This window comes from Carlito syrichta, unplaced genomic scaffold (genome assembly GCF_000164805.1).
Source record: "Carlito syrichta isolate Samal-C Ts95f unplaced genomic scaffold, Tarsius_syrichta-2.0.1 Scaffold305658, whole genome shotgun sequence".
In the NCBI taxonomy this organism is placed as follows: domain Eukaryota; kingdom Metazoa; phylum Chordata; class Mammalia; order Primates; family Tarsiidae; genus Carlito; species Carlito syrichta.
Window position 1 is genome coordinate 959,196 of NW_007249754.1, and position 18,745 is coordinate 977,940.

General features: G+C 39.2%; 1 protein-coding gene across 2 annotated transcripts in view; it reads left to right on the forward strand.

Annotated features, from left to right (window-relative positions):
• COG3 (component of oligomeric golgi complex 3) overlaps nucleotides 1-18,146 on the forward strand; it is a 63,608-nt gene extending 45,462 nt beyond the window's left edge. For both annotated transcript variants that reach the window (XM_008062137.2, XM_008062138.2), the window contains exons 17-23: nucleotides 716-836; nucleotides 3,280-3,368; nucleotides 3,478-3,612; nucleotides 8,924-8,999; nucleotides 12,775-12,902; nucleotides 13,672-13,770; nucleotides 17,894-18,146. In XM_008062137.2, coding sequence (XP_008060328.1) covers nucleotides 716-836; nucleotides 3,280-3,368; nucleotides 3,478-3,612; nucleotides 8,924-8,999; nucleotides 12,775-12,902; nucleotides 13,672-13,770; nucleotides 17,894-17,923 — 678 coding nt within the window. In that variant the 3' untranslated portion in view covers nucleotides 17,924-18,146. The remainder of the gene's footprint in view (nucleotides 1-715; nucleotides 837-3,279; nucleotides 3,369-3,477; nucleotides 3,613-8,923; nucleotides 9,000-12,774; nucleotides 12,903-13,671; nucleotides 13,771-17,893) is intronic.
• Nucleotides 18,147-18,745: the final 599 nt, after the last annotated feature.

Below are 18,745 nucleotides of genomic sequence, written 5' to 3' on the forward strand. Positions count from 1 at the left end.
AATAATATTCTGCCTTGAGTAGCAGCAAGAAGGAGCAAAGACAGCCTTGCTCTTATCAATACTCAAGACTCTTTCCTCAAGTACTATTTTGAGGTTGGGCCAGAGTTTTGAGAACCAAGCTTGAATCACAAGACTCTTGTGGATAGGTCCTGCAAGGGCCAAGGAACATGCGAGACCTTCAGGGCTATAGGTAGATAGTGATTTGTTGGTGGCAGAATAATCCCAAATGGGAACCCCAAATCATCTGACATTTGATGGCACCTTTTTTGCTTTTGTATACATGTGAGCATGTCTGATGTTCTGAATATTGAAACCACTTTGAGCAAACAGTAGAAGCCATGCTCCTGAAGAGAAACCAGGAAGCCAGGCGAGACCAGAATCATGCTCATTCTTTGAGCTTCCTTGACTTCCTGCTCCATCGTCTCTTACACCTCTGTACCAAGTTACAACTTAAATGTGTTGTTTTGCAGCCTTTTGTCTGACTTCCTTTCTTAGATTTTTTTTAAGTAGAGTGGATGACAGTGCTAATAAGAATTTGAAGCAAGATTTTTCCAGATAATTCAAATATGGTGAGAGTTCATTGCACAACAAAGGATTGTTGGCACCATAAGGCCGTAAACCTAGGTAGATTAATGATGATGAATAGCGTATGTTTTATATGCTCCCGTTTTGATTTAATCTGTGATCATATCCATTTTTCTGTCTTATAATTTAGACTCAGGTTGATGGACAACTTTTCTTAATTAAGCACCTTTTGATTCTTCGTGAACAAATTGCTCCATTTCACACTGAATTCACCATTAAGGAAATTTCCCTGGACCTCAAGAAAACTAGAGGTACTTTGTTGTCCTGGCTGGCACAGTTGGGTGTGTTTGATCTGTCCAGATGTGTCAGCATAGGTTTTAGGTTTATTTTATGTTCATCTGCAATTTTTTTTCATGCTTTGCTTGCTAAATGTGTTACTTGTTTCTACTAAGCCAAGCTGTCAACATCCTAATTACTTCTAACTTCCTATATTTTTTTGATAAAGGGAACTATATCTGGACACTTCATTTTGTAATAGAGCATTATCTCTCTTAGACTGTGCCACATATTACCTTAACCAGTTAAAAAATTAAAAATCAGTATAATAACTACTTCCTAAGTAAGTATTAGAGTATCAGTTAATTGGGATGATTTTATTTTATTTTATTTTATTTTAAGATGTGGGGTACAACTCAGGATTAGGTAGATAAGTGGACATCATACAGGTACAGTTTGGGCCCACTTTGTAATTGGGATGATTTTAAACATTGAGTTGAGTTTGCCAGTTTATGAAAATTCAGGACCCAGCTGGTTAACATGGGAAGAGCACACATCTACGAATCTGACAGAGTTGGGTTTTGTTCCCATCCCATCATTTCCTGGTTCTTGTGTGATCTTGAGTGGGTGTTTTAGCTTCCCTTCCCCACCTTCCTTCTAGGTAAAATGAGCATAATCAATTTGTTTTGATGCCTTCATGGGGTCATCAAGATAATTAAGAGTGCATGTATATTAAAGAACTTTGTAAGTTTCAGGTGCTTAAATAAACGTAAGTGATATAGTTAAATCACCTGGTTGTTAAGTAATCATGTAGACAGTCTTGAGTTGGTAATAGATATTGAGCCATCTTGGGAAAGGTGATTCATCCATCTTAATGATTTGTCTCTGACTGAATTAGTAAGCTGATTTCTATAAGGTCAAAGTTACTTTCTAAGGTGCTGCTCTCAAGCAGTTAAGAAGATACCATAGACATACTTCATTTCCCTTAATTACTTACAAATTTTTATAAACTGTATCTTAACCATTTCTCAGATATTTAAGCTCTGTTGCCTTAAGCATGCGTTTATTTGTTTATATCATCAGCTATCTTCTCTCTAATTTATTGGGGCAGTTAAGAAAATAGTCACTCAAAAGTATTTTCTGTGTTAATGTGGTTCAGAAGGATGCCAAATACAGGATTTTCCAGGGTAGCAGGTTTTCAATTCCCTGATTTCTGTACTCATCCAGAAGTGGGCTGAATTTAACTCCCCTGAGAGCCAGTGTAACCTCGTGATGAGTCATGTTAAAACAGTTTGCTCTTTGTCTTTTTCCGATGCTCTCTTCCTGTCCACCCCAGAGAATACTTGCTGGTTCTGTAAAGCTTGTGTGTTATTCCTATACTTGGTGATTTTTTTTTTTAAACAGCCAGATTTCCTGGCTTTTGCCTTTATGGAATACATCATTTTTAAAAAACTTATTCCCTGTAGAGACTTCCCTCTCCCAGCCCTTCTGGTTGCTTGCTTTCTTCCTTTCCAGTGGGAGCTGTGGGGACGGTACTCTTCCTTGAAGAATTCTCTTGTTCTTTGTTCTGGCGTAGGTCAACTGAGGTGTGAGAAAATGGAATATCCTAAGATTGTGGCAAAGTTTGGTTAAAGTATGCTTTCCCTCAAGTATTATGAAGCTTATGTAACCTTACCATATGGTGATTTGATTCTGTTTATTGCAGACAGAATCTTTTAGGTATCGTGTAGAAAAGACAGCAGACACAAAGAGCCATTTACTAAAGCTTTACTCTGAATACTGAGCTGAGAGAGATTCTTTTCATTAAGACCAGGGCCAAGTCAGTAAGTATTATGGTGGTGTGTACTTGCAAAACCAGGGTTGGAAGCATTTCATGCTTTGTTTAATCCAGTCTGGCAAAGCAAAGCAATGGTCTTTTTTGACTATTTTAAAAATACTTGCTTTATTTACTTTTAAGCCTCTAACCTCTCATGACTAACATTATATCTTATTGCATTTGAACATCAATGAGACCTCAACTGGTACTTTGCATAGATTCTAGTTAGTCTGGAGGTTAAGGGGTAAATATGTCCTTTTGGTGTTTTCTTCCTGGCTGACACATTAGTTTACTCCCTCTGCTTCAAATGAATAAATTTCTGTGCCAGCCAGGATTTTAAAAAAGAAACTGGGTAAGTATGTATTTTTTAAAAACCTATTTAACTTCCTAAAAATACAACAGCGAAATTTTAAGGCATTGATACCTTTGATTTTTTTTCCCTATAAATGAATAATTAAGATTAACTTTGACTTGTAGAAAATAACTTGTGTTGGTGCTGTAGCCATCACTGGTGCTCATCTCACCCTCATCCTTTTTTGGAGGCGAGTTGGTGAAGGTGAAATGACTTTTTGTGTTGTGGTGGTGGAGAACGAGTGTCTGTTACACGTAGCTTCACTGTTGAAACTGTACATGTTCACCGGATGAGTAATTTTGTTTCACAGATGCAGCATTTAAAATCCTGAACCCTATGACTGTTCCAAGATTTTTTAGGCTGAATAGCAACAATGCCTTGATAGAGTTCTTGTTGGAGGTGAGAAGGCATCTGTTTCATTGGTGGTGGGAGATAAACGACATTCTTTACATGTCTGGTAATTTCTAGGCTCACAAAAACAGGAGGAAATTGTCATCTTCTTTTTCAGGGTACTCCTGAGATAAGAGAACATTACCTTGACTCTAAAAAAGATGTGGACCGTCACCTGAAATCAGCCTGTGAGCAGTTCATCCAGCAGCAGACCGAGCTGTTTATAGAGCCGCTGGAGCAGTTCATGATGAAGGTATAGACCGCGGTGCCTGTTTGGTGAAGTCATTCTGCGTTCTTCTAGGTTTCCTTTTGAACATCCTCTTGTGAAGACTTTGGAAGAAAGAAATAGTAAGCCCAAGTCTTAAAGATTCTGTCTAGGAAACCATGCTTCCTATTATGGAAGCTTTTTGTTATATGGACTTTTAGATCTGCTTGCAATTTTTGTTTTTCAGAGTAATTGTTCAAATAACGCAAAGCTAGTTATAGCTTGTAGCTGAGCCCTGGTTAGCTGTGTTCTGTTTATCCACCCTGCAGGTCATCTGCATGTGGGTGGAGATTTACTTTCTCCTGAAATCTCATTTTCTGCTAGACCTGCAGTCCTGGGTAGCAGGGTTTCTGATGACTTAAAATGGGTGATTTACTTTCCTCCTTGTTTTACATGCTATATCTGTCTTCCATTTTGCATAAATAATTGGGACTTGAAGATTTTATGTCATAGCCTTGTTAACCACCAGATATACATGGATTTTATTATACAGTAAGTCCTCCTTTAACATTATCGATAGATTCTTGGAAACTGTGACGTTAAGTGAAACTACATATAACAAAACCAATTTGTTTTCCTCCTCAAAGTTATGATAAAACTATGTTGAATCATTGGACGGAACAATATGCTGTACATCATTTTGCTTAACGTCACAGTTGTTAAGAACCTGGCTGGGCGCAGTAGCTCAAGTCTGTAATCCCAGCACTTTGGGAGACCTAGGTGAGGGGATTGCCTGAGCCCGTGGGTTTGAGAATAGTCTGGGCAATTGACAAGACCTCATCTCTACAATAAATCAAAAAATTAGCCAGTCATGGTAGTGCGCACCTGTAGCTCCCGCTACTTGGAAGGCTGAGGTGGAAGGATTGCCTGAGCTCAGCAGGTCGAGGCTGCAGTGGCCATGAGTGTGCCACTGCACCCCAGCCTGGGTGATGGAGACTCCAACTCAAAAAAAAAAGAACTTATTGCTGATGTTAAGTGAGGACTGACTGTATTATGTGGATGTTATAGTCTAGCTCTCTGTCTCTTAAGGTGTAATCCATCAACTAGTGAATGTTAGCAAAGAGAAAAGCAAATCATGGCTGGTTTGACATTCTTATTTCAGCCTAATCACTTTTTAAAAATTTAAGTGTCATTATTAGGAACTTAAAAGATGTTTAAGAAGTCTTGAAATTAACTTTCATTTATTAACCCTCTGCTGTTTACCCCAGACTTTTATTAGATGACATCATAAAAAGGGTAAAAATATTATGGTCCTTTTCAAATTTGAAAAACTTAACTGGGCAGATAGGAAATATCTATGAAACAACCAGCAGTCAGCTAAGCAGATTGTTCGTGAGTAACTTTGCAGGGTCCTTCAATGCTTATATGTCTGAAGCCTATGATAAAGAGAGAAGATACTCATTTTAAACAATTACAAGAGGCCAAGAAAGCATATACAGAAATGTTAAAACAAGCTACTTTTTAATTTATCATTGGTGTATATTACTTGTTTAGTGGATTTTAGTCCATTCACTCCAAGTATTTGGAATGTGTGTGTGTTTATCTCACCAGAAAAATTTTAAAGTAAGAGGGTAGAAATGTTTTCTATTGGGTTTTTATTTTTGTTTTAAATGGTGTAAGTATTGATTCTTTGTAATTTACAGATAAGTTACAGTTTTTCCTGAAATTATCCTCATGGAAAACCAGCTGGTAGACTGTAATGTATATCTCTGGGCAAGCATCCACATTAATACTGGTGGGAAATATTATAGATGAATATTGTGCAGCAGAATGAATCTTCTAAAATAAGCAAATTGATTGTAATGAAATCCAGGATTCAAGGGTTGTTCTAGAACAGCACAGTTTTTCTAGAAATCAAAAGGGTCAAAATTCACTGATAGAGTATCCAAGTTGACCTTGTATAAATTTGGTAAATCTGGTGCAACTCTGCAGCTATACATTTTGGAAGACACGAGATACTATGAACATTTAAAAAGGAAGTAAATGCTTATGTAGCAGATATTCCAGGTCTTAAGTTATGCAGTGGTTCTCTATGGACATGCTATGTGTGTGGAACAGGGAACCCTGAGCTGTTCATGGACCTCATTTTATACTTCCCTCACTGTGGAACTGGGGAAGGAAAGGCCTTGTCTCTCATTGTCACAGAGGTTTTGGATTGTCAGAAGACTTATCATTGAGCCTGAAGACTTGGGGTGTGACTCTGATCCTTCTCTTCTACTGTAAATTGGCCTTTTTGCTTATGTAGCTTCTCCCATGGCTCTGTTTGTTGAGATGCTCCCTTTTCATTAATTCTCACTACATCCCCCTAGTACCTGGAGTAAGGGAAGCATCTTCATTTCAAAGATTGGGAAACTGAAGTCTGGCGGAATGTCCGAGTGTACACAAGACAAACATTTAAATCCACAATATCTGTATCTGTGGTTTCTTCCTGATTCTTGTTATAATTATTGGTCTTTCCTGAGAAAAATAACATAAGCACTGGAAGAACTTACTTGTATATGCTCTATTGCCTCATTTCCTGGTCCTGGAGAAATAACCTCTAAATACTTGAATATAATACTGTTCTAAGTGTTGGGATTAGAGGTTCAACAAATCATTGGACTGGACACTTGTAATCCTAGTGCTTTGGGCGGCAGAGATGGTTAGGATTGCTTGAGGCCAGGGGTTTAAGACCAGTCTAGATAACATAGTGAGACTGTCTTGACAAAAAAAATTTTAAAAATGCGCTGGGCATGGTGCTATGCACCCATGGTCCTAGCTGACTCAGGAGGCTGAGGTAGGAGGATCACTTGAGCCCAGGACTTCAAGACTGCAGTGGGCTATAATTGTGCCACTGTACTCCAGCTTAGGTGACAGAGTGAGACCTTTCTAAAAAAAGAAAAGGAAAGAAAACATTTGACTCAGATTATTTTCTGTCAAACTTTAAAAACTGCTGATTTTTTTGTTGTTGTTGCTCTAGAATTTCATCATCCTGAATGTTGCTTGAAACAAACTCTCAAGTAGAGCTTGGATGGTAGTGGGTGTAGTGGATAGGTCATAGGACTTTGAGTCAGGACAGCTGAGCCCTAGAGCCTGGGCCCCTTCTGCCGCCTTCTGTCCGTAGCAAGTCAGTTTCTCCAGATATCAGTTTCCTGATCTCTGTGGTGGAGAGAGCACAGCATTCATTCTCCCTGCTGAAGGCTGTCATGAGGACCAAGATAATCATATGTGTAAAAGCTCTTTGTGACTGTAAAGGGCTGCAGAAATATTATTTTGTAGTTAAATATGACAAATTTGAGGTGATGATTTTGCTGTAGGGAAAATCTCAATTAAGGCATTTTAAAGGAAGTATAAATTCAAATTTATAGTTAAGCTGAAAGTTTTCTTCTGGTGGGACCAGTTTATAAGAACTCAGAGTTATATGTGAAAATACTCATCTTCTTCCAAGCAATTTGATAAAGTGTTACAAGTTTATTCTTAATAGTCCCTCTGAAGTGCTATTAATTTCCTCAGTAACACTATAAATTAGAATTTTTTTTCTTGATGTAGTAAATGTAATAGAATATGACCCATAAATTTAATTCCTGTTTTCAAGGTAGTACAACCTAGGGCGAAATCAAAATAGAAAAATATGTAAACATTGAACTGTATACAGCGATGTCGTTGTGAGACAGTAGGTCTTTGTTCATTATGTAGGGTTTAGAAAAAAATGGGACTGATTGGAGAAAACTCTTGAAGAAAATGCTCCTTTAGGTTTGACTTAAAAAAGTTAAATTACCTGGGTAGTAAATAGAGATTAATATATAAGTTTATATTTGTTTTTAACACAAAAATAATCATAAACAGCCCAAACATATGGCATTATGAAATTGGTTAAATTCTGGGGCAGTCAGTTGAAAAGTAGACAGCCATAGCTATTAAGATGAAACTGTCAGATGCAGTTTCATCTTAATGAATATAGACTTAAGTGGGGGAAAGGTTCACAGAACATTGTGTTCCCATTTTTGTAAATGTATATACATTAGAATATTTATATTTTTGTGCTGGAAAATATCTTGGATAATATACTCTAAGGTATGAGTGTATTTTTCTTTTAGCAATGTGTAATCATCTGTAATCATATATAATTCACTTTTAAAAGCTGCACCTCACAATAACAAAGACTTGGAAAGAGATGGAGTAAGGAAGGAACAGGCAGTACGAGCAAGGGCCTGGAGTGGCCCAGGAGGAGAAATAAAGTAGATAAAAGGAGACATCTGAAGAGATCTGCTTTTAGGGCCTTTTGTATGAGAAATCTAAAGAGTTGGGGCTTGGGGCTTTCTAATGGAACTTCCTCTGAGGCCAGAGCCATGGCTTGGACCTTTGGCACATGACTGTTCATTAAAAAAAAAGTTTTCTGCAATTTGTTTGTCATCCTTATCTCTACTACAATTTGCTATCTTAGTCTTGTCAAGCAGCTAAATGTTATTTGCGTCTCTATGCTGCTGCTGAGGAATGAAAAGAAGAGAAGATGAGCATTCAAGTCTGTATTTTTTTGAGTTAGGGGTCTCACTCTGTTGCCGGACTGGACGCAGTGCCATGCTCACAGCTCACTGCAGCCTCAACCTCCTGGGCCTCAGTTGATCCTCCTGCTTCAGCCTTCTGAGTAACTGGTACTACAGGTGTGCAGCATCATGCCCAGATAATTTCTTGATTTTTTTTTTTTTTTTTTGTAGAGATGAGGTCTCATTATGTTGCCCCAGGCTGGTCTCAAACTCCTGGACTCAGGCAGTCCTCTTACCTTGGCCTCCCAACATGGCTAGGATTACAGGCGTGAGCCACCGTGCCTGGCAATTGTGCCTTTTGATGGTATTTGAAAATATTATTTATTTATTTTAATAACATCTTCTCTGCCTATGATATAATTAGAAAAGGGATCCTCCCGATATGTAAAGGAGATTTTATCCTGCTAGGGTGACATTTTTCTAGTAATATATGAAATAATTTAATATTAATATAACAGTCCCTTAAAAGAGACCTGTTTTGTGTTGACATTTCTTTAGGGCTTCATTTTTGCCTCCGTACCCTGCAGTTTTTCAGGTAGAATGCCTCAGGTATGGTTTTTGCAAGACAACATATGCCTTGAAATCACAAAAGAAGTTTTGCTAAAAATTTTCATCAGCTGTAAATAATTTGAGCTACGATGCAATTTTGTTAGGGCTGCACATTTGATTATCATTGTTTTAATAGGCTTAAGTGGTGAGTGTGTCCCTTGAGAGCAGTAGCAGTTTAACTTGTCATTGGTAAAATGAAACCTTTTGCTTTTTGTCTCCCCTCCTAGGTTTCAGCTTTAAAAACAATGGCCAGTCAGGGAGGCCCTAAGTATACACTCTCACAGCAGCCTTGGGCACAACCAGGTATTCTTTCACTATTTTGAATTTCTTTTTTAGTGTGTTATTAATTTGCATTTTTCTAGTCCTTGCTGTGACAGCTTGAGGTTGGTTTCCTGTTCACTCTGGGTGCTATGATCTGTGTTAATGCAAGATTCATTTTGGAGCTGACAGGTCTTAATTGACCAGCGCTCCTTGTGTTTCAACAAGCATTCCAGGAAAGGAAGACTTTTTAAAAAAAATTACCCAGTTAAAAATAAAATATGGCTTAGATAGAAACTCTTTGAATATGCTGATTTCTATACACTCACTGTTCATTGTGTTCAAGCTTTGGTGAAAATACTGTACTAGATAGGATGAAATTAGGAAGAGAGTACACCTATTTTCAAGTATATGAAGAAATGTTTTGTTCCACCAAATCCAATTGCATCCTCTGTTGACTTTTTAGAGTGCTTGAAAAAAAATTGCAAAAATTGAGGTGCCAGTTGAGAGTTGGCAGGCAATATCGATGTCTGATTGGCAGATGTAGTTGAGATATTCCCAATCTTACTCTTTCTTAAATGTAAATTTTTTGTGCTATAGATTTTTTTCTTTACCATTAGATACTAGACATTTAAAATCATGACTAACTTGGTGAGTTATTTTTGGTACATTTGTGGCATTTTAAATTTGTTATTAAGCCAGAATAAGTCATTTTGTTAAAATTGATATTTCTGGCCATCTTTTGTCATATTGTGATAGCACTCCTTTGAAACTAAAAAGGGCAAAACAGTGAAAGAATCAGTGTTTTAATTATGGGTGAGCTGTGTCCAAGTTGGAGGGTAGCTTTTCACTTGTAGTGAGAGAGAATTGGCTGTCTGCAAGTACCTAATATGGACTCTTAAGTTTTCATACCATTGGCTTTCCATCTTGAAAGAATGTTACATCTGCCAGGTATTCATTTCTTTTGGGAAAAAGAATTGAAGCCTCCAGAATTTTTAGTTATTATTAATGCCTCAGGTTAATGTGAAGTTGAACTGAGAAGTTAAAAGATTAGCTATGTATCTCATAGATTTGTAAATGTAGAGAATTATCAGTTGTTTTTTAAAGGAAGATAGGATTTTATTTCAAGGGTGCTCTTGTGAACATCGATGTTAGTACAGGTGGAATTGACTGTTTTATTGCAAATAAACACTGTGACATGCTTTAGGTCTTTTGTTTACTGTGATGGAGTCAAGAAATGTTCTACTGTCTTCATTATTTTGAACATTTGTATTCTGTGTGAAATAGAAATCTTTGACGTCTCACTGAAGAGCATACTTAATGCCATAGTACATTCTGTCAGAAGACAGAAAATCAGGCTCTTTTTCTGATGATACTGGAAATTTAATCATAGTCTGGTGTAGCGTTAACCTGCTCTTCTGATTCCTCACAGTCAAGAGACAGACTTCAGTTCAGAACTCAGATGGCTCTTGAAGGAAATCTGATGATCCTTGGATTATTGGAGCCTTTGGCGCAAGGTTCCAGTTGTTTTTAGAGGAATTATTTAGAAATAGGAGCTGATTTTTATTTTGAATGTTTATGTAAATGAGACTCTTGGGTATAATGAATCTTTCTTAAGATAGGTAGAAACCAGCGAATAAGCACAGGCATATTTAGCAGAGCTGAGCCCAGGCCAGTACTTGCTGCATAATTAATATATTGTTCTTTCCCCTTTGGGAAGATCCTTTCTCTCAATAGGGGCTATCATTTTCTCAAGTGGAACCCTAATAGAATCCACAGGCTTAGGTGCATTGTGCTCTTAAGCATTATTAGAATCGTCATTAGTAAGGCTAGCACAGATAAAAGGAAATTGACAGAAGGACCGATTGAAATCAGGCTTGCTGCCTTGTCTCTGAACCCATTTGCTTTCTGAGTGAGGAGATCTTTATGAATATAGCAATGACAGCTTAGTGTCTCCTGCGTGCAGTTGTATCCTCTGTTCCATTTAGCCACAGCAGAGGTGTGGGGTTGGTTTTTCTTGATCTGTAATGCTTGAAGCCCACTCTTAAATGTCAGAGGGAGGTTTACTGGCCTCTTGGAGAGGGATCATTGAGACAGGTTAGGAACTAGGTGGGGCCCCTCTGCCCCAGAAACCCAGGGTTATGGATCCTGCTGACTTGGTCTGGGTTACTTTGTGATAAACAAACTCATAGGACAGTGAATTATAAATTATGATGCCCACTGGTTAATTTGCTCTGAAGAGTACACCTTTGTTAGGAATTAAAGGATACTTTATGCACTAGGCTGCACACCCACATTCTGGTTATCCAGGGCATGTGTTGGTGATGATAGAACCAGAGCCCATGGACATGTCTTGAAGGAGCTTTCATCTGCTTTATAAAAGAAAGGCAATTCCTGGACTGTTTATTCTTTCTTCCTGAGAGTATTGGCACTTTCTTACCTTGCTTTACAACAATCCTGCTCAATTAAAAAAAAAGTATATGTAGCATAAAATTTGAACTGAACAGATCATAAAATAAAAAGTATATTATTTTTCATCTCTAAACAAGTCCTTCTCTCAGAGGTAACCACTATTGCAGTTTCCCAACACTTTTTACACACACACACACACACACACACACACACACACACACACACAAAAGCATATGTGGACTTTAAAAAAAATTGCCCGAATGATATTGTACTATACCCCTGCTTTTTTTCACTTCTTACGTATCTGGGAGGGCTTTCTATACGGCATACCCAGTTCTAGCCATTCTAACTATTGACTCATAGAATGCCTCATGATAGCAGGATTTCTTTTGTAATTCTGTTAATGAAAATTGAAATTATTTTCAGTTTTTGTTTCATCATATACTCTTTGAGACATATGTTTTTCTGTGCATACATATCTTGATATTTGGTGTGTATATCTGTGGGGTAAATTTCTAGCAGTGGAAATATTAAGGGAAAAGGCATGTGTATTTTCAGTTTTGCTAGATATTGCCTGTTATTCCTCCAAAGTGGCTGATTCATTTTATACCCTCATCAGCAGTGGACAGCGATGCTGTTTCCCTAAACCCTTGTCAAACACAGACATCCACAATCTTAGTAATTTTTGCCAGTCTGTAAATAGCTCACTGCTTTCATTTGCATTTCTGTAATTATGAGTGATGTTGAGGATCTTTGAAATTATTCATCTTTTTTCCTGGTAGCTTTCTAGGTAATTTCCTCTTTAAAATACTTCATGCAGATTCCTACTCTTTCATGTGGCTCCTTCAGACACTACACCTGGGTTTCATTTTAGTTATAATTTTCTGGAATTCTGTTCTTTTTCTGATAATACAGTATAAGAATATAACAAATAGTTATAGTTATTAAGTCCTTCTTGAATATGTGTGGTTATTTTCAGAATGATCTAAGCAAGATGATCAGAGAACATCTCTTACCATGAGTCAGTTCTGCACATGAATTAGCTCGTTCATTGTGAAGTAATTCTCACTACTGTCTCTCTGAAAATGACTTTTTTTAAAACCTTAATCTCTTATCTCCAGATTCTAAAGGTAGATATTATAGCTCCTATGAATGTCCTTTGTCTGCTGGGATAATTCTTTTGCCACCTTAGCCCTCAGGATTAGAATTTTGTATATAGTAGATACTTAATGAATGTTTATAAGGTTTGTGGTTAAACTTAATAAATAAACTAGAAAAATGAAAGAAATTATTTGGGGAAATAAAGTCTTTTCTTTTGTAATTGTTTTTTTCCTTTATCCCCCTATGAATTAAAATGGAAATATTTCTTTTTTTCTTTGTGGCACTAATGAGGTTAATTTCTTTCCAGCAAAGGTCAATGACCTTGTGGCAACTGCCTACAAGATAATAAAAACAAAGCTGCCTGTGACATTGAGAAGTATGTCCTTGTACCTGTCCAATAAGGATACTGAGTTCATCTTGTTTAAGCCTGTTAGGGTGAGTATAGTGATAATTCTGAGCACTGACCAGTGACTTCAAGTGTTCTGGTCTCATCTGACATTTTCCTCTTCCTGTAGACATTTGGAAGTGGTGGTATTCTGTTCTAGTGAAGTCAATTGGTAACCACTGTGATTCTTGAAAGGCTGTGATTCTAATCAGGCTATCTGTCTGATTAAATTCTTTTTTTCACTCTCACTTTGTCTTAAGTTTTTATGTTACCGTTAAAAGTAGAAATTAGTAAATCAACACAAAACGAAGACCCCTCTGTTGTGTGTGGCCTAGCACTTAGAGAGCAGTGCTTCAGGAATTGCACCCCATTTTACTGGAGAGTAGTAGGAATAAATGGCTTGTAGCAGCCACCAAGGGATTACATGTCAGAGCAGATTTAGGACTCATAACTTCCAGTTCTGTGTTGAGCTCACATCTTTACCCAAGGCATTGCTTGATTTTTAAAGTACATTTTATGTGTCTGGGAACTTTATTGTCTTTTGTGTAAGAAATTGCTGCTGAAGATTTATTATTCTCGAGGTGAGGGGGCTGGTCCAGGGCTTGCTGGAATTTCCTTTTTCCAGGAAGTGTTATCTGATCAGTCCTCATCAGGCTGTGCCAGCATGTGAAATATTAAATGCAAATTATATATCTTTGATAATATCATGAAAGATGCATTTCCTCCACTCCTGTTGGCAAATTTCATTACGATTTAACATTTGTAGGACTTCATATCTAAGATGACTCATTAGGTGTGATCTCTTTTCCTCCTTCTAAGAATAATATTCAGCAAGTCTTCCAGAAGTTCCATGCTCTGTTGAAGGAGGAATTCAGCCCTGAAGACATCAGTATCATTGCTTGTCCTTCTATGGAGCAGGTAAACCACAACCTGAATGAGGTCCCTTGTTACTTTTATGCACTCTTGGTCATTTCACTTGATTAGATCTTTGAGCAATTGTGTTTTTAGTTTTAATTTTTAAGATTGTGCATTATTTTATTCTGTTGAGCAAGAATTCAAACTGAGTTGTTCTCTTATACTTTTTGGAGATAGCTGTAGAATTTTCAGTTGCTTTTTAACCCTTTCTGATATTGAATATTTTGGTGTTTAAGATGAATGACCTGTTTGTGAAAGACTCAGTCTTTTGAATTTTGTTTGAAATATGCGTAATAAGAGACCTAAATGTCAAATGAAAAAAATGAAAGTTATTGAGTATTCATTATGCATTAGGAGTAAGTAGCTTGGTGCTGTGGAGGGTATTTTATTTCTGATCTTGAGTTTAGTGTAGTTTAGAAATTCAGTGTATGGTAGAGAATTCTGGGGAGAGTGGTCAGGTGGTATGGTCCTGATTAGAGCGGGTGGAGATCTGGGGAGAAGGATGGGTAGTGGTGGGTGTAAGTGCTTTGAGGAGTGTTACTATTGTGGAGAGGAGAAAGATGGAGTGGGAACTGGAGGAAAAAATGGGGTCATTTAAAAATTGAGATATAATTCGTATACCACAGTGGTTTTCAGGATATTCACAGAGTTGTGCAGCCATCACCAATGTCTAATTCCAAAACATTTGTTTTTTGAGTTGGAGTCTCACTCTGTCACCCAGACTGGAGTGCAGTGGCCATCTCACCAAGTTGCCCAGGCAGGTCTCGAACCCGCGGGCTCAGGCATTCCACTCACCTCAGCCTCCCAAAGCACGGGATTACAGGCTGAGCCACCGAGCCCGGCTCAGAACATTTTCATTACTCCCAAAATAGCAGATTCTCTCTTCCCTCATTCTGTTAATCTACTTTTCATCTCTTTGGATTTACATATTTCATTAAATGGAATTGTACAATACATGGTCTTTTGTAACGGGATTCTTTCACCTGCCATGTTTCCAAGGTTCATTCATGTTGGAGCATGTATCAGAACTTTATTCTTTTTTATGGCTGAATATATTCCTTTGTGTGGATAGATGACATATTTAAAATGTTGTCTTGGCTGGTCGCATTGGCTCAGCCTATATAATCCCTGCACTTTGAGAGGTTGAGGCCAGAGGATTGCCTGAGCCCGGGGGTTTGAGACCAGTCTGGGCAACTTGGTGAGACCTCGTTTCTACAATAATAAATCACAAAAAAACTAGTCGGGCGTGGTGGCATGTGTCTGTAGTTCAGCTACTTGGAAGGCTGAGGCCGAAGGATCACCTGAGCCCAGCAGGTTGAGACTGCAGTGGCTGTGAGTGTGCTACTGCACTCCAGTCTGGGTGACAAGAGTGAGACTCCAACTCAAAAGTAAAGTAAAATAAAATGTTATCTCTGTGGTTCTATGGTTGTACAACTGAAATACTTTTTAAAATTTTCAGTCAAAATGTCACTCTGTTGCCCAGGCTGGAATGCAGTGTCGCACTCACGGCTACTGCAGCCTCAACCTGCTGGGCCCACATGATCCTTCCTCTTCAGCCTTCCAAGTAGTTGGAACTACAGGCATGAGCCACCTTGCTCAGCTAGTTTTTTTTGATGTATTGTAGAGACAATGTCTTGCCATGTTGCCCATACTGAGAATTGAGCTGCTGGGCTCTGGCAGTCCTCTCGCCTGTGCCTCCCAAAGTGCTGGGATTACAGGCTCACGCCCGGCCCAAAATACTTTTTTGGAGTTGGAGTCTCACTCCTTCGCCCAGACTGAAGTGCAGTGGCCGCTCCCGGCCACCGCAGCCTCAACCTGCTGGGCTCCAGCAATCCTTCCGCCTCAGCCTTCCGAGTAGCCGGAATTACAGGTGCGTACTACCACGCCCGGCTGATTTTTTGATTTATTGTAGAGATGAGGTCTCGCTGCCCAGGCGGGTCTCGAACCCGCGGGCTCAGGCAGTCCACTCACCTCAGCCTCCCAAAGGCACGGGATTATAGGCCGAGCCACCGAGCCCTGCCCAAAATACTTTTTAATAAGTTATTTGAAGTAATTATTCTCTGTTGGAAAGTTTTTTCTCCCCAATATTTAGAGATTTTTTCCCCCTTTTTGATTTAATTGTTTTTTAATTATGTAAAATACTTACATGGCTCCAAGTCAGAATTGTAGAACAAAGTAAATGGGGAGAAGTCTTGTTCTCCTTTTCCAGTCCCCTCTAGCCTTTCCCCTCCTTCCTTTGTAGACAACTATTTTTATTAGTTGTTGGATTATCCTTCCTTTTTTTTTTTTTGAGTCGGAGTCTCACTCTGTTGCCCAGACTGGAGTAATGTGGCATGCTTACGGCCACCACAACCTTGAACTGCTGGGCTTAGGTGATCCTTCCACCTCAGCCTTCCAAGTAGCTGGAACCACAGGCATGTGCCACCACGCCTGGCTAATTTTTTTGATTTATTGTGGAGATGAGGTCTCACCCAATTGCCCAGACTGGTCTCGAACCTGCGGGCTCAGGCAATCCTCTCGCCACCGCCCTCCAAAGTGCTGGGATTATAGGTAAAACCACCACACCTGACCCCCCATTTTTTTTTTGAGATAAGGGAAATTGCATATGTATATGTTCATGGGGAAGATCCAAAGAGAGGAAAATATCTTGAATAGAGAATGTGGGATGGAATCTTGGGAGCAGCTGGGGTGGAGCCTTTGTTAAACACACGAGGATTGAGTCATGGCAGAAGGAGAAGGCCAGTGGATGGAGGAAGTGAGCGTGAGGGGTGCTCGTGGGAGCTCTCATCTGAGTGCTTCACATTTCTGAGCAACATAGAAGCAAGGTCAGTGCTGAGAGTGAGGAGGGAAGAGGTGGAGAGCTTTTGAGGACAGAAGCTCAGTTGAAGTCTGTGGTTGTACATCCAAGAGAGGCCATTCACCTGGTCGTCTAAATGTCTTTTTCTGCAGCTACTGTCAGTTACATGAATGCAGATGTGAAGTAGCTGGATCATAAGAACCTACTTACGGCAGTAGAAATTTTTTAAAGTTTATTTTGTTATAATTTCAAACTTACCGAAAAGGTGCAAGAATGGTATAAGGAGCTCCCACACATTCTTTACCCAATTTATGTTTGAGAGGGAGTTGGGTGGTATGTGCATCTTTACTCCTCAATACTTGAGAGTGTAAGGAAAGCCTCTTACATGGGTCTCATAAAGGCATCAAGACAGGACGCTTCACGTTGATTCTGATGTCTCATCCAAAGTTAATATTCACGTTTTATCACTGTCCCAGTATCATTTCCCCCTGTGTCCAGGCCTGGATTGTGCATTGCTGTCAGGTGTCACAGCACTTTGGTTCCTTTTAACCGGGAGCAGTTCCGCAGCCTTTCTTGACCTTGTCAGGCCAGTCACTTTGTAGACTCTTTCTCTCTTTGGTGGTGTCTCTTTCCTCATGATTAGAGTCAGGCTTTGTATTTTGGCAGGAGAAGCACAGTGGTGATTTTGTATCCTGCTTCTGTCAGCAAGCACTTGTAAAAGTGATCAGGGTGGTGATCTGGATAACCAAAGCAGTTGTACCATTTAGAAGGGTTCATAGCCTCACCTGTGCACCTACCTGCCAGTCTTTAGGGTCTGAGGGGTCAGACTGCCATTCTCCTCCTGATGCTGCCGTGACTTGGCCCTCTTTGACAGAGTGGACAGGTCATTCCTACGGTTGGTCAGAGTTGGCATGTGAGCTAAAATTCACTTGTCACGCCAGCTCTTGTGCATTTTAAAAAATTATTTAAATAATCAGCTTACACACAACATACTTTGCATAGAACAAGGACCAATTGATGATGTAGATATGTTTCTGTCATTTGTCAGTGTTTGCATATAATTTGGGGTCATCATCTTCACGGAATTGTAAATGACTCGATGGCCTAGATTCAGTGGTGAAGGGTGACTTCCCCTCAGGGCCTCCAAATGGCAGTGCCCAGTGGCTGCTTCAGAATTAGGCCTGCATCTTGGGCCAGCTTGTCCTATAGAGCCATGTTTACTAGTCTTGTAAAATCTTGGTGTTTTTCTCATTCTGTTTTGAGCCTCTAAACCTTTCAAGGATAGTATTCCATAGCAGAATTAACATAGCTCCTAACTTTGCTTTTCAGCTGAGCCTCCTGCTGTCAGTTTCTAAATAACCAGGCCAGTCAGGAGGAGCTGGCTGGAAGTCTTGCAGCCTGCAGGACACTGAGGAATCGTATGTGGGAATGTCCCCAGAGCCACGAGTGTGCTGCTCAGTGCTGACCACAGAATGAAATATAAGCAAACTGTTACAAGACTGGTATTCTCCTTTGCAAGACATCAAAATGCCAAAGATTAATTTGGGAGTGGTGGTAACTGCCTCATTTAAATGGTCACAAGAAATGTCCATTTTTAAGAGGTGTGTGTTCACATGGTGGACACACAGTGAAGTGGTTCTCTGCAAAAGATGTGCAATGAAAATAGGTTATAATGAGTAGTGCAAAGAACTTTATAGAAACACAACTCGTTAGAAAGCTTCTGAGAGTAAGGTTTGCTAAAACATGAAGCACTGTAACACTTTTAACCACTGAGCATTCCACAGTGACTATTTTTTTATATCCAGAAATTTATTTCTACACTATTATTTAATGTAATATTTCTCCTATCATTTTGAAGTTGAGTTTGGAGCAGATTAGTTGCCTCTGAGAACACATTCTGTCTTCCCAGGAACTCAGGGCATTGTCTTTCTCTCTGCTTGATATGAGGTAGTTCAGATGCAGGGACCTCATGTGAGGCTCCAGTGTCTGTTTTCCTGGAATTGCTCAGGTGCAGAAGTTTCTAGGTGGGGAGCTGCAGCCTCCTCATGGTAGATGTGTGTGGTGTCTTTAGCGAGGATCTCATGGCACAGTAGTCAGTGTTTGCGAGTGTGAAGTACCAATTAAGGCATCTTAAATCTGGCACATCAAGGAGAGAGGAAAGCCTGATGAACTGTGCGTCTC